Source organism: Pelobates fuscus, chromosome 7 (genome assembly GCF_036172605.1).
Source record: "Pelobates fuscus isolate aPelFus1 chromosome 7, aPelFus1.pri, whole genome shotgun sequence".
Lineage (NCBI taxonomy): Eukaryota > Metazoa > Chordata > Amphibia > Anura > Pelobatidae > Pelobates > Pelobates fuscus.
In genome coordinates, this window is record NC_086323.1 from 175,758,359 (window position 1) to 175,772,648 (window position 14,290).

At 42.9% G+C, this 14,290-nt stretch overlaps 1 protein-coding gene across 1 annotated transcript in view; it reads left to right on the forward strand.

Annotated features, from left to right (window-relative positions):
• LOC134568881 (uncharacterized) overlaps positions 1 to 11,912 on the forward strand; it is a 33,253-nt gene extending 21,341 nt beyond the window's left edge. The window contains exon 3 of the mRNA XM_063427575.1: positions 11,278 to 11,912. Within this exon, the coding sequence (XP_063283645.1) occupies positions 11,278 to 11,604 (327 nt within the window). The 3' untranslated portion in view covers positions 11,605 to 11,912. The remainder of the gene's footprint in view (positions 1 to 11,277) is intronic.
• Positions 11,913 to 14,290: the final 2,378 nt, after the last annotated feature.

A 14,290-nucleotide genomic window follows, 5' to 3' on the forward strand; every position in this document is an offset into this window, starting at 1 on the left:
CCGCTAGATCTCAACCTATCTTGGCTAAGTGGGAAGGCGTGTAAATTTGGAACCCACTAGATTTTTGATAGAGTAAATAGACTAAAAGGGTGCTGTTGTAAATTCCGCCCTCTAGTTCGCTATATGTGGTGCTTGGGCAGTGTGGCTAACCAAAACGTATGTAGATAGTTTTAGGTAGTCCATCAAGGTACTGGCCAATAGATTAGTTGGGAATTGTATATGTGTTAAAGATTGTTGTAGTAGCATGTATATCTTGCTAGATAGCGTGAGCTCTGCCGTCTAGCGAGAGTGTGAATAGTGTGTAACTGTATTATAGTGCACGGTACCATAACCATGTATAATTACTGACACTGTAAATAAGTACTAATAATTGTCGTCTATTGCATGTCTAACACCATAACCACTACTAATTGTACTGTGACTTTAACTTGTATTCTAACCTATGCTAACCGTACTATAACTACTGTTTGTAAAGACGATGTTACTGAGGTATGTTATAGACGGGTAATTTAGATATAAGGAATTATAGCGTAGGTGACCGTATAGTTTCGCCAAAGGGCACAGTATTAGTTACTTAGTGACTGGTGTAACAGCTGTGTGTGTACGGGAATTCCCTGAGTGTTTTGTTGTGTGCGTTTCACTTAGTAACTGTACCACTTGGTGCTGTTGCCGAGGGAACGGGTGTGACCGTTGGTAGAGTGTTTGTATAGTTTCTGTTGGAAACGACGCTCCATTGTTAAGTATGGGCGCGTCGGATTCGACGATTTTGGATCCCTTAGGGTGTATGATTAAAAACTTTAAAAAGGGATATACAGTATGTGATTTTGGGGTAAAGATGTCTCCAGCACGCCTGATTACATTGTGTAGTAGGGAATGGCCTACTTTGGTTGCCGCATGGCCGCCACGTGGCAGTTTGGATCCTAATCTGGTACAGCGTGTACACGTGGCTGTATCAGGTAGGCCTGAACTTTAAGGCCAGTTTCCATATATTGATTGTTGGAGGCAGGCCGTAAATGACTCGCCAAAATGGATCCGAGTATGCCACGAGGAACAATGTCACCTCATGGTGGCCAGGACTCGCTTGTCCACTAAGGCCGTAATTACGCCCATTTTGGACACGCCCCCTGAGTCTGAGATCCCTATGCCGCCCCCTTACTCCTCCTCCACCGGAAGAGGAAGAGGAGGTGCTGTTGGAAACGCTCCTCCCCTTGCCCGTTGTCCCCACCTACTCCCTCCTCTAGCTCAGAGTCCAGTCCCCTTGTTTCAAACCCTCCCCTTCCGGTACCTGCTTCCGTTAACTCCACATACCCAGATTTGGCGCCATATCTAGCTTCCGGTCAGGCTCTTCCTAGCCCGGCCCGGAATATTCTACTCACCAACCTTCCCCTTAGTAAAGCTTCCCCATCCCCTTGTCTTACTACCCCTCGACCGGAACCCCGAACGGATGCATCTCTACGAAGCCCCATACTAACCCGACAACTGACCGGTACCCTCCAACCCCAACATTATCAAATGCCTCTTCGATTGACTCCTGGCCCGACACACATTAACGATGACGGCCAGATACAATATGCTGATCCAGTCTACGTCTATGTCCCTTTCACAACCACCGATCTCTTTAATTGGAAGACCCATAACTCCTCTTATACTGAAAAGCCTCAAGCCATGACGGATTTGTTTACCTCAATAGTCCAGACACACAATCCCACTTGGGCTGATTGCCAGCAATTATTAATGACATTGTTTAATAATGAGGAAAGGACTAGGATAAATCAAGCGGCAATTAAAGCGCTGGAAGAAGAGTATAGGGGAACCGAGAAAGGCGAGAGTAAATGGAATAGGGAACCCCTGAGTAGGAATCAATGCGCGTACTGTAGGGAAGAAGGGCATTGGAGAAGTGAGTGTCCACAAAGGGAACAGTATGAGAGAGACAGACCTAGGGCAGGATATGGTAATTATAGAGGCAGAGCGAGAGGTAGAGGAGGTCCTGGAGGGAATAATGGTAGCAATAGAGGAAATGTTAGAGAAGATAGGTACTATCCAGCAGCGCAGAGATCCCGCGATAGAGAGGATAGGGACTTTGTAGGATTGGCTGACACGGTCATGGAGGACTATTGATACCGATCCCCCTTGGCCGAGCGGAGCCTATGGTCAATGTATCAATAGGGGGAAAAAGGAGTGCGTTCATGATCGATACTGGTGCTGAACATTCGGTGGTGACTGACCTAGTTGCTCCTCCATCTGGAAGAACTATCACCGTAATAGGAGCAACTGGAAGGAGTGCTGCTAAACCGGTTCTTAAAAGTCGACTCTGTACATTGGGAGGCCACGTAGTAAAACATCAATTCCTTTATATGCCTGAATGTCCAGTCCAACTGCTAGGACGTGATTTGTTGTCAAAATTACAAGCACAGATAACGTTTCTACCTAATGGAACAACATCTTTAAAGTTCAATGGACCTTCAGGTATAATGACAATATCTGTACCAAAGGAAGAAGAGTGGCGACTTTATACAGCGTTGACTAGCCAAAACCCAAAGAGTGATGAATCCTTGTTCAATATACCAGGACAACCCACCAGGACTTGCTCGCAATATTCCACCTATTCGAATCGAACTGAAACTTGGGGTCTATCCAGTGAGCTTAAGGCAATATCATATCCCACAAAAGGCCAAGAAGAACATACAATCGTATTTGGATAAGTTCATATGGTATGGTATCCTAAAATTCTGTACTTCCCCCTGGAACACCCCATTGCTGCCTGTTCAAAAGCCCGGTACAGATGAGTATCGCCCTGTGCAGGACTTGAGAGCAGTCAATGATGCGGTCGTAAGTATACACCCAGTTGTGCCCAACCCATAAAACCTGCTTGCTTTAATTCCGTGCGGGGCTACCTATTTCACTGTCTTAGATCTCAAAGATGCCTTCTTTTGCCTTCGAATTGCTGTGGAAAGCCAGTGTATCTTCGCATTCCAATGGGAAAATGCTGTAACGGGCTCGAAACGCCAGATGACTTGGACAAGACTGCCCCAAGGGTTTAAAAATTCACCTACCCTATTTGGATCAGCTTTAAGTCAAGACTTACTGGATTTCAAGTCCATCCCAGGAGAGTGTGTACTATTGCAATATGTAGATGATTTGTTGATAGCGGCAGTTACAAGAGAAATATGTCAGCAAGCAACACATGATCTACTACACATTCTCTGGAAGGCAGGAGTCCAGGAAGAAAGCTCAGTTGTGTCAGCCGACTGTCAAGTATCTGGGATTCCATATCTCTGGAGGTCAAAGAATAATGGGGCCAGAGAGAAAAGAAGCTGTATGCCAAATACCAATACCCAAGAATAGAAGATAAGTGCGGGAATTCTTGGGGGCAGCAGGCTTCTGTAGGATATGGATTCCCAGTTATGCGATATTGGCGAAACCTCTTTACGCAGCTATAAAAGGTACAGAACACGATCCCTTCCTGTGGACCCCTGAACAGCAAAAGGCATTTGAAGATGTGAAGAAGGCGTTGATGAATGCCCCAGCATTAGGTCTACCTGATCATACACGCCCATTCTACTTATATGTACACGAGCAAAGAAGAATGGCTGTGGGAGTATTGACACAGTACTTGGGATCATGGCAACGACCTGTTGCATATATGTCTGTCAGGGTACCTGTGGTCTCTACCTCCGAAAGAGGTAGAGACTTAGCTGTTCCTCCATCCAGACGGTCTGATGGCTCCCTTCCCCGCGGTCTATCCGGTCATGCTAGGCCGGCCGCGAGGGAGTGACTGCCTTTTACAGCATCTAGGCAGGAAGTAGTCATCAGGACACTCCCCCGGAACAACCTGTCAGTCAATGGCTGCAGGACCAATCAGGACGCCTTGGAGGCGTGGTTACTGCTCTGAACAGGGTATTTAACAGAGCTTCTTTCATTAGCTCATTGCCCTGTCGTGGTTCTAGCTTGTTCTAGTCACTCAGTGCTTGTGTATTCTATTATCCCTTTTGGTTTTGACCCGGCTTGTTTACCTTACTCTGCTTATCTCTGTTACCCTTGATTCGGCTTGTCTCTCGCTTACCTGTCTTCTGTTACCCTCGACCTCGGCTTGTCTTTGACCATTCTATACTGTACTACTTACGTTAGTCCGGCCATTCTAAGGTCCGGTATACGTATCTGGCTACTGTTTGTACTCTGCGTGTTGGATCCCTGTCCCGATCCTGACATTACGACAGGGCCAATGGATCCTGCAAGTACAAACAGTCAGCTGGCTGCTCCTGATCCTAGGTTTGAAGCCATGGATCACAGAATGGATCAGATGGCGCTTGCGCTACAGGCTCTATTAGCTTGTGCCAATAACCCACCAGAGGAGATACGTAATACCCCTGTTTCTCCTGTCTGTTCAGGTCTAGAGGTAGCCACAGTGGGTGCTTCTTCTCGCATTACCCCCCCAGTATGCTATGGTGGGGCTCCTGAGAAGTGTCGTGGTTTTTTAAACCAAATTAGTATCCACTTTGAATTGCAACCTCACTCTTATCCTACAGATAGGGCAAAAGTAGGATTTATTATCACCCTACTCATTGAGAAAGCTCTGAGATGGGCCAACCCACTATGGGAGAACGATAACCCATTAGTTTATAACTATAACGCATTTGTAGCTGCTTTTAGAAGAACATTTGACCCTCCAGGTAGAAAGGTTAATGCAGCCAGATTACTGTTGCGCCTGAGACAGGAGAACCGAACACTGGTGGATTATGCACTAGAGTTCAGGTCTCTGGCGGCAGAAATCAAGTGGAATGAGCAGGCGTATATGGATGTATTTTTGAATGGCCTATCTGATGTAATCCTTGATGAGGTTGCTACCAGAGAACTCCCTGAGAATTTAGAGGATTTAATTTCGTTCATCTCTCGTATAGATGAACGTCTAAGAGAGAGACAGAACACTCGAGAGAGGAACCAGAGACCTTCTTTTAGGTTAGCTCCTGCTTTTCCAAGTCCTGACTGCACGATATCTTTGCTTACTGAACCTATGCAGATAGGGTATACCCGCCTCTCTGAGGAGGAAAGACAGCACAGGAGAAGAGAGGGTTTGTGTATGTATTGTGGAGCCAAGGGTCATTTACTCTCGAACTGTTCTAACCGCCCGGGAAACGCTCGCACCTAAGTCCCTCTAGAGGACAGGCCTTGGGTGTTTCTATTTTGTCCTCTACTCCTAATTATAAGGATCACAGGCTTCTGCTACCAGTTTCCTTAACTTGGGGGAAGGAAGTAGTAAGGGCTATGGCATTGATAGATTCCGGTGCTGCTGAGAATTTTATCGACCAAGCCTTTGCTAGTAAGAACAATTTTCCATCCCAGCTAAGGGAGAGGAAAGCTGGGCCGTTGAGGCCATAGATGGTAGACCACTACTAGACCCTGTTATCTTTCGTGAGACCGTACCCATTGATTTAAATGTTGGTATCCTACACGTGGAGAATTTATCTCTTCTGCTCATTTCGTCTCCTTCCGTTCCCATAGTTCTGGGGTACCCATGGTTGAAAAAACATAACCCTATTATCGATTGGGAGTTAGGAGAGATACTCTCGTGGGGCCAGGGCTGCCAGGATCGGTGTTTGTGCAAGGTTTCTCCATTAGCTAATATTAACATACCGGAGAATCCTACTCAGTCCACAGAAAGACAAATACCAGACCTTTACCTAGACTTAAGGGCAGTGTTTGACAAGAAGAATGCCGATTCTTTGCCTCCACACAGGTCATTTGACTGTAAGATTAAGCTGCTACCCGGCACTATGCCTCCGAGGGGCCATGTATATCCTTTGTCTGTTCAGGAAAACTCGGTTCTAGAGGAGTATATTCGGGAGAATTTAGAAAAGGGATTCATCAGGAGGTCTTCTTCTCCGGCCGGGGCTGGGTTCTTTTTCATTAAGAAGAAGGATGGCACGCTGAGATCTTGTATCGATTACCGAGGCTTGAATAAAATAACTGTCAGAAATGCCTATCCTATCCCACTGATTACCGAGTTATTTGATCGTCTTAAGGGCTCCAAAATCTTCACCAAGTTAGATCTCAGAGGGGCTTACAATTTGGTGAGAATCCAGCAAGGTCACGAGTGGATGACGGCATTCAATACCCGGTATGGCCATTACGAATACACTGTTATGCCATTTGGACTATGCAATGCTCCTGCAGTATTTCAAGATTTGATTAATGAGGTACTTAGGGAGTTTCAGCATGATTGTGTTATTGTTTACCTGGACGACATACTAATACACTCTAAGGAGATTGAGACTCACCATAGACAGGTCAGAAAGGTATTACACAAGCTGCTGCAACATGGTCTATATTGCAAATTGGAAAAGTGCAGTTTTGATCAGTCTCAGGTAGACTTTCTTGGATACGTGATTTCTGGGGAGGGTTTTAAAATGGATCCTGTAAAACTCCAATCTATTTTAGACTGGCCCTTGCCCAAAGGACTCAAGGCTATCCAAAGGTTTATTGTTTTTTCCAACTACTATAGGCGCTTCATTAAAGGATACTCCTCTATCATTGCGCCTATTACCAATATGACCAAACAAGGGGATGATACTAAGTTCTGGTCTAAGGAAGCTCTTGGTGCTTTCAAGACTCTCAAGGAACTTTTTGCCTCGGCTCCCATTCTAGTCCATCCTGATACGACTCTGCCTTTCTTGCTCGAGGTCGATGCCTCTGAGACAGCAGTTGGGGCTTTTCTGTCTCAAAGGTTAGGGGTGGATAAACCGTTACACCCTTGTGGTTTTTTCTCTAAGAAATTTTCTGGGCCTGAGAGCAGATATGACATCGGGGAAAGGGAACTGTTAGCAGTCATTAAAGCCTTAAAGGAGTGGAGACATTTGTTGGAGGGGACCCTACACCCTATTACGATTTTGACGGACCACAAAAACTTGTCCTATATTGGGGAGGCTAAGCGCTTACAACGGGACACATTCTGGAAGAGATAGTATGGAAGAATCTCTCAGAAAACATTTCTACATACCAAGATTGTCCAACTTGACTCAAGCCATTGTACGAAGATGTGTAATATGTGCTAAGAATAATGCAAGGCAAGGACCAGTGAAACAACCAGGAGTCCAGTATATGGGGGGACTCCCTATGTCCGATCTTCAAATAGACTATACTGTAATGCCTAAATCCGGTGGACATCGCTACCTACTAGTAATTGTGTGTACCTATTCAGGTTGGGTAGAAGCATGTCCTACTCGTACAGAGAAAGCAGGAGAAGTTGTACGATTCCTGTTTTGAGAAATAATACCCCGATATGGACTACCATGCTCTATAGGATCGGATAATGGTCCAGCCTTTGTTCACCAGTGCCTACAACAACTGACTCATATGCTTGGTATTAAGTGGAAGCTTCATACGGCATATAGACCTCAGAGCTCTGGTAAAGTAGAAAGGATGAACAGAACTATTAAGAACCAATTGGCAAAGATGTGTCAAGAGACTCAGCTTAAGTGGAATGTTCTTTTGCCCATAGCTCTGTTACGTATTCGTAGTACACCTACCAGAAGGATGGGTCTCTCACCTTTTGAAATCATGTATGGGCGTCCACCTCCCGTACTTGGTAACTTAAGGGGGGATTGGAGTCAGTTGGGAGAAGGAATTACACGGCAGCAGGTTGTAGAGTTGGGTAAAACTATGGAGGAGGTACAGAAATGGGTACAAGATAGATTACCTGTGAATATTTATCCCCCTGTTCATAGCTATCATCCAGGAGATCAAGTATGGATTAAAGAGTGGAACAGTATACCGTTAGGGCCTAAGTGGAGGGGTCCTTATGTTGTTCTTTTGTCTACCCCTACAGCAATAAAGGTGGCTGAAGTGACTCCGTGGATTCATCACTCCAGGGTTAAACCAGCAGCAGTAGATTTTTGGCAAGCTACACCAGATCCAGAGAATCCCTGCAAGATCCGGTTAAAGCGCACGACTCAGTCGGAGTGACGAGGAGATATCGGGATTACAAGTGTGTTTAAAGAGATCAGCAAGTGAGTGTTTTTGATGGCCATAATAAAGCCTGACCACTTACCCACGTGTCATAGCCAGGGTGTCTCGAAGGGACCTCTGTGAAGGGAAGAGCAGAACTCCATTCCTTGCAGCCCTTACATCCTGGAAGCTGAGGTGCCATCGCACGGACGAAGACTGAGGATGAAGACGTCGAAAGAAGTGCTCTTGATAATGTGTATTTTTATGTTTTTTATTATTCAGGAAGGTAGAGGTACCGACACACCTAGCTGTGAGGTTTGCATTAAGACTACTATAACAGGTAATCATATTTCCCAGACCCTTATTTGGCATTCACAATATGAGTGTAAAGGATATGTATCTAGGTGTAGATACTTAGGTATAGAGTATAGTGTATGCCATTTAGGAGTAGGCGAACCTAAGTGCTTCAATCCAGAGTATCAACCCTGTACAATTTGGTTAACCCTCCGGAATGGAGACCCACAGGGGACCCTAATACACAAAACAGTATTAGAAACCGTACATTCTTCGGGTGTCCTGCTATTTGATGCATGTAAGGCGATATCAAGTGGTAGAAAACCGTGGAATGTATGCGGGGATCTTAAATGGGAGAGAACGTATGGGTCTAACGATAAGTATATTTGTCCCAGTAGTAAAAACAAGTATGTAAGTCCAAAATGCCAAGATAAGGATTATAATTATTGCCCATATTGGTCTTGTGTTGGGTGGGCAACTTGGGGACAGACAGTAGATAAGGATATGATTGTTACTAAGTTGCCTACCAAACCGTATTGTAAGTCTATGGAGTGTAACCCAGTCCATATACTTATCAATAATCCTGAACAATTCATAGATAGGTTCGGAAACTTATTTGGGTTCCAGATATATGGGACGGGTTTGGATCCTGGGACAATATTATTTATAGGGATAGAGACCAATATCGTAGCATCCCAAACTCATCAGGTTTTCCATTCTTTTTATGAAGAGATGAGTGTAGAAAATAAGATTCCCCATAATGCTAAGAACCTGTTTATAGATTTAGCTGAAAGTATTGCTGGTAGTCTTAATGTGACCAACTGCTATGTGTGTGGAGGTACTAACATGGGAGACCAATGGCCCTGGGAAGCAAAGGAGGTAATGTATTCTGGTTCTGAGACAATTGAACAAATAATATCTTCTCAAGCCGATTATCAAATGAGTGTTAGAGGTAAATCTGAGTGGCGATTAAAGACCTCCATCATAGGTTATGTTTGCATAGCAAGGAAAGGAATAATGTTTAATACATCTGTAGGAGAATTAACTTGTCTAGGGCAAAAAGCTTATGATGATAATACAAAGTATACAACCTGGTGGTCGGCTTCAAATGTCTCAGAACCACCTAACCCGTTTGCAAGTTATGCCAATTTAAAGGACGTGTGGTTTGATCTATCTATCACATCTAGTTGGAAAGCCCCGGCAAATTTGTACTGGATCTGTGGTAAGAAAGCCTATTCGGAGTTACCACAGGACTGGGAAGGGGCATGTGTGTTAGGTATGCTCAAACCATCCTTCTTCTTGTTGCCTATTGAAACAGGAGAGACTTTGGGAGTTAAAGTATATGATGTGAATCATAGGAAGAAAAGGGGACCCCTAGAGATAGGTACCTGGGAAGATAATGAATGGCCTCCCCAGCGTATTATAGATTATTATGGGCCAGCCACTTGGGCAGAGGATGGTACTTTTGGATATAGAACCCCAATATATATGCTCAACCGCATTATAAGGTTACAGGCGGTGGTTGAGATAATTACCAATGAGACATCGCAAGCGCTCAATCTCCTAGCGAAGCATAATACTAGGATGAGGACAGCCATTTACCAAAATAGATTAGCTTTGGATTACCTATTGGCAGTAGAGGGAGGTGTATGTGGGAAGTTTAACCTAAGCAATTGCTGTCTTCAAATAGATGATGAAGGGCAAGCAATTGCTGAGCTTACTAGCCATATGGTTAAACTAGCACATGTGCCTACTCAGGTATGGAAAGGGTATAATCCAAGTAGTTGGTTTGGTAACTGGTATGATCAGTTTGGAGGACTTAAGGCATTGGTAGGTGGAGTCATGCTAATCTTAATGCTGTGTCTTCTTCTACCATGTCTTGTTCCTTTGGTAGTTAGGTCTGTGCAGGGCATTATAGAAAATATAGCAGAGAGAAAGGCTGCTGCACAGATAATGGCCATATATAGATATGAGGCTCTAGATCAGGGAGAACTAGTGCAGGAAGAGGAATGTTGAGGGATTCATATCATTAATCGCAAAGTCTGGTCTGGTTCATGGCAACCTGAGGTATATGCAAACTAAGGTTAAGTGATGCCTCCGTAATTGTGAAAATAGCAGAGGCATCAAAGGGGGGAATGTGGTGGAATCTTGGTAAAAATAAATTTAGTAGGCCGAGATTACCACGTGGCATGTGTACGTGCATATACTGGTGTATCGGTCGGTTGGTTGCACGTGGCAAAGATACGATCAGTAGTGTACAGAGCATGTGCGAGAATACCGGATGTAGTATTCCCCTCCTCCATTGTGCTGGGCAAGCCATGCGGTCAAACAGGAAGTTAGTTCTTGTTCGATTGATTGGGTAAGAGAATGTGTGGGTGGAGCTTATCATGGGAGGAGTTACATGCCTATATAAGGAGCCTACACTATTGTCCGGGGCTCAGATCTTGTTGTATTTTGGTGACATTAGTCCCTCTGAGTCCCGATCGGTGAACCGAATAAAGAATCTCTTCCTTCCTGAAGAAACCTGTGTCCATCTCTCTGTGCTTGGCTTCCGTCAGTTTCTCCGGTATCAAATACTCAAGATATTTTCTTTTTCCTATCCATTTCGAACTAACACTGCTATAATGGATTGTTTGACCTGTAATAGAGAGTTGAAAAAATAAAAACATGTTTTCCTAATGGGTAACCATAAAAGACAGCTACAGAAAGTTACACAGACCCTTTAAACATAACCTTTTTTTTTTTTTCTTTATTTTTAGTCATGACACGTAGCAATGTGCAGTTGATATTACAATGGCATGGCTTGCGCAGAAGCCCGTATTTGCATAATAAAACAAGTTTTATGGGTAGACAGCATTGCGGCTTACGCATAAGCCAATATTTACACAGTGGTACAGGCTTTTTTGCCTTTTTTGTTTTTTTAAAAAAATATGGGTTCCATCTCCCTATTTGGTATATAAAGCAATATTGTTCAGTTGTATTGTTGTATATATTATATACATTTTAACAACAAAAAAAACTTTGTTTTATCTTTTCTTGCAGCTGTGGGAAGCCCAAGAGACCATTTCATATCTAAAGGAAAATGTTGCAGCATTACACAGAGAAAATGTACAGAAGGAGAATAAAATCTCTAACTTGTCCAAGGAACTCATGGAATCCAAGAGACTTTTATATGAGAAGTCTGAAAGAATCTCAGACATGAAAGCCATGTTTAAAAGTCTGGGTGACCATTTGCAAAATCGATCAACTCAGCAAATGATTATCAGTGACCATTGTGTGGGTAGTTCTAAATACACAGGTGCAGGCCCGGTAGAGATAGAACCAGAACTGTCAGGTCTTGGAAATTCTAAGATCTGTACTATTCTATGACAAATATTGTGTTCGTGGGAGAATTTCAATTAGAGGGAGCATTGTAGACATGAGGATTATGTGCTGTTTACTCCAAATGTGCTACTGAATTGCACAATTTTTAAATAAAAGTTGTGATCTGATAGCAATTTTGTTACTAACTAAAATCATTGGACTTATTTACTAAATTGAGAACTCAAGTTGAATGTCAAACATAAGGCCAATATAGTCGAAATGGAAAAAAATCTCTCATCTATAGTTCTGGTTTGTCTGCTTTGGCATACATTTTCAAATTCGCTTTCAATTTACTTTGAGTCTCGCTTTGGTAGATGGTGCTTGTTGTGTATATGCTATTTACTTTTCAATTATTTATATTTACTTTTTAGAACAGTTCAATGTGTTCTCAAAAGTACAGTTTACTCAAAATGTGAAATTTAATTGCACAATTTTGAAATAATAGTTATGATCTGATAGAAATTTTGTCTGCTTACTAAAGTCATTCAGAATTATTCAAGGTGAGAATTAAATGTGAATTTTTAAATTCAGACCAAAATAGTCAAACTGGAAAAAAAAATATCTAAGTCAGCTATATGTCTGGTTTGGCTACTTTGGCCTATTAGCTTTGAATTCTCACTTTAGTAAATTACAATTATTAGGTAAATACTATTGGATATTTGTCCGTCAATTCAGAGCAGTAGAATGTCTGTTAAAAAAATATAAATGATCTAGTCTTTTAGGAAAGATCAGAAATTCAGATATTAAGTGCATCCAAATGGTCCTTTTTTTTTTTTTAACACTTTTTATGGTTAATTGTTATATTATTTTATGCAGCACAAATCAACAGAAGGTGACATTGTACAGCTGCATAGGTAAACATTTTTGATTTTATATTAGGGTGCCCACGTGTCCTGGATCGCCTGGGACAGTCCCACATTTTGAGAGTCTGTCCCGGGACCGTGTAGTGTCCCAGAATGAGCTGGCCCGGACTGACCATCGGGCAACTGCCTGGTGGGCCGCGATAGCCAAGGGCCGCCGCCGAACAGGGAGATCAAAAGATCTCCCGGCCAGCAAACGCAGGGCCAACGCTCAGTGAGCACGGCCAAAACATGTGACAAAGTCCCTTGTTGGGCTGGTGAGTAAACTGGAATTCTCCCTCACCGGCCAATTGCACAGACAAGCAGTATTGATCTCCTGCTGGGGGTCGGCCATGTGGTCTGTTCCCCGCGAGCTTCAGTTACTGAGAGTGTGGTTTTACATGGCAACGCTCTCAGTAACGGCGGAGCTCCTCGGAGAAAGCAGCCAGAGAGGGCAGCCCACTACACAACCAAGACACTCTCCTCCCTTGGCAAAAAGTAACAGAATATAACATATGCATATTTATTATATATACACTCGTGAAAGTAAGTGTCCATGAATGGCAGTTAGGAAATGTGGTCACCCTATTTTATATATATTGTTATATTTAGTCATATACATTGGCACTGGGAAAAAAGCCACACACGAGGAGACACACACACATACACACATCATTTAAGCAGGCAGATACACACACAGCCACAAATGTACAGATATAAACATACACACAATCAGAATCACACATGCATACGTTAAATCAGCAGAGCTACAACTGCTAGCAAGATTTCCCACCACAAGCAAGATCTTGGTTGTAGCTCCGATGGCTTTTCTGCTTGTAATGCCATGACTGCTGCTGCTGCTCTGACTTTAGCTTCCCATTCATTTGCTTTTGTTCCTATAATGCACACATGAGTTTTGAAGGTATACATTTTACATTTGCGTATAAACATTTTTGGTAGTGAAGGAGTTGATCAATTCAGCTCACTTTGCATTATTTGAGTCAATTAATGTAAAATTTGGCTAAATGCAGTTTGGTTTGTTCTGAATTGTAGTGAATGAAATTCCAAATGGAAACCATATGCAGGAATTGATAAAATATTATTTAGCTGAGTGGGATAATTTCCCCAGATGAGCTATTTTTGTAGACGTTGCCATGTTTATTTTAATTCACCATAATTTGTAGTTTCATCCAAAACTTTGCCCATGATTTCCCCAAAATGATTTTCAGTGAATAGCAATCTTGGTGTTTTTTCAGTTAGGTTATTTTATACAATAAAGAATAAATGTTTGATGGCATTGGAGTGAATAAATTCTGCATGTGGTATACAGTGAGTTTTGTTGGCGTTTTTTTCCCCAGAGCATTTTATTTACATTCTAAACATTAATGTAAAACTGTCATTATCTATTTTATCATTTAAATGTACACTCCAAACACAAGGACCACTACAACACACAAGAGTGCCATGGTTCCCTCCTGTGTAAATAACTTACATGGGGTCACTGTCACCTACTCCTGTGCCACTTGCAAATCTCTTCATAGAGATGTGAGATTCAGGGCTTAAATCACAGACTAGTCAAAATGTATATCATTCTGGGAAATATGATTACTTTGATGATTGTCATCTACAAAGCCTGCTTCTTAGGAGTGTTTCCGGGTTTGAAAAACAATGTTTGTATACCCCACCCAATGCTCTACCCATAGTCACTCCTAAATCCTACACCTTAACACCTGCCTGATCCGCCGCTTAATCCCTAGGTGTCTGCTTAGACTCACTTGTTTTCCTTTTAAAGACATCCCGTGTGTGTGAGGTGTGCGACGGTGATGTGAGTGAGAGTGCGGTTTAGAAGTCTA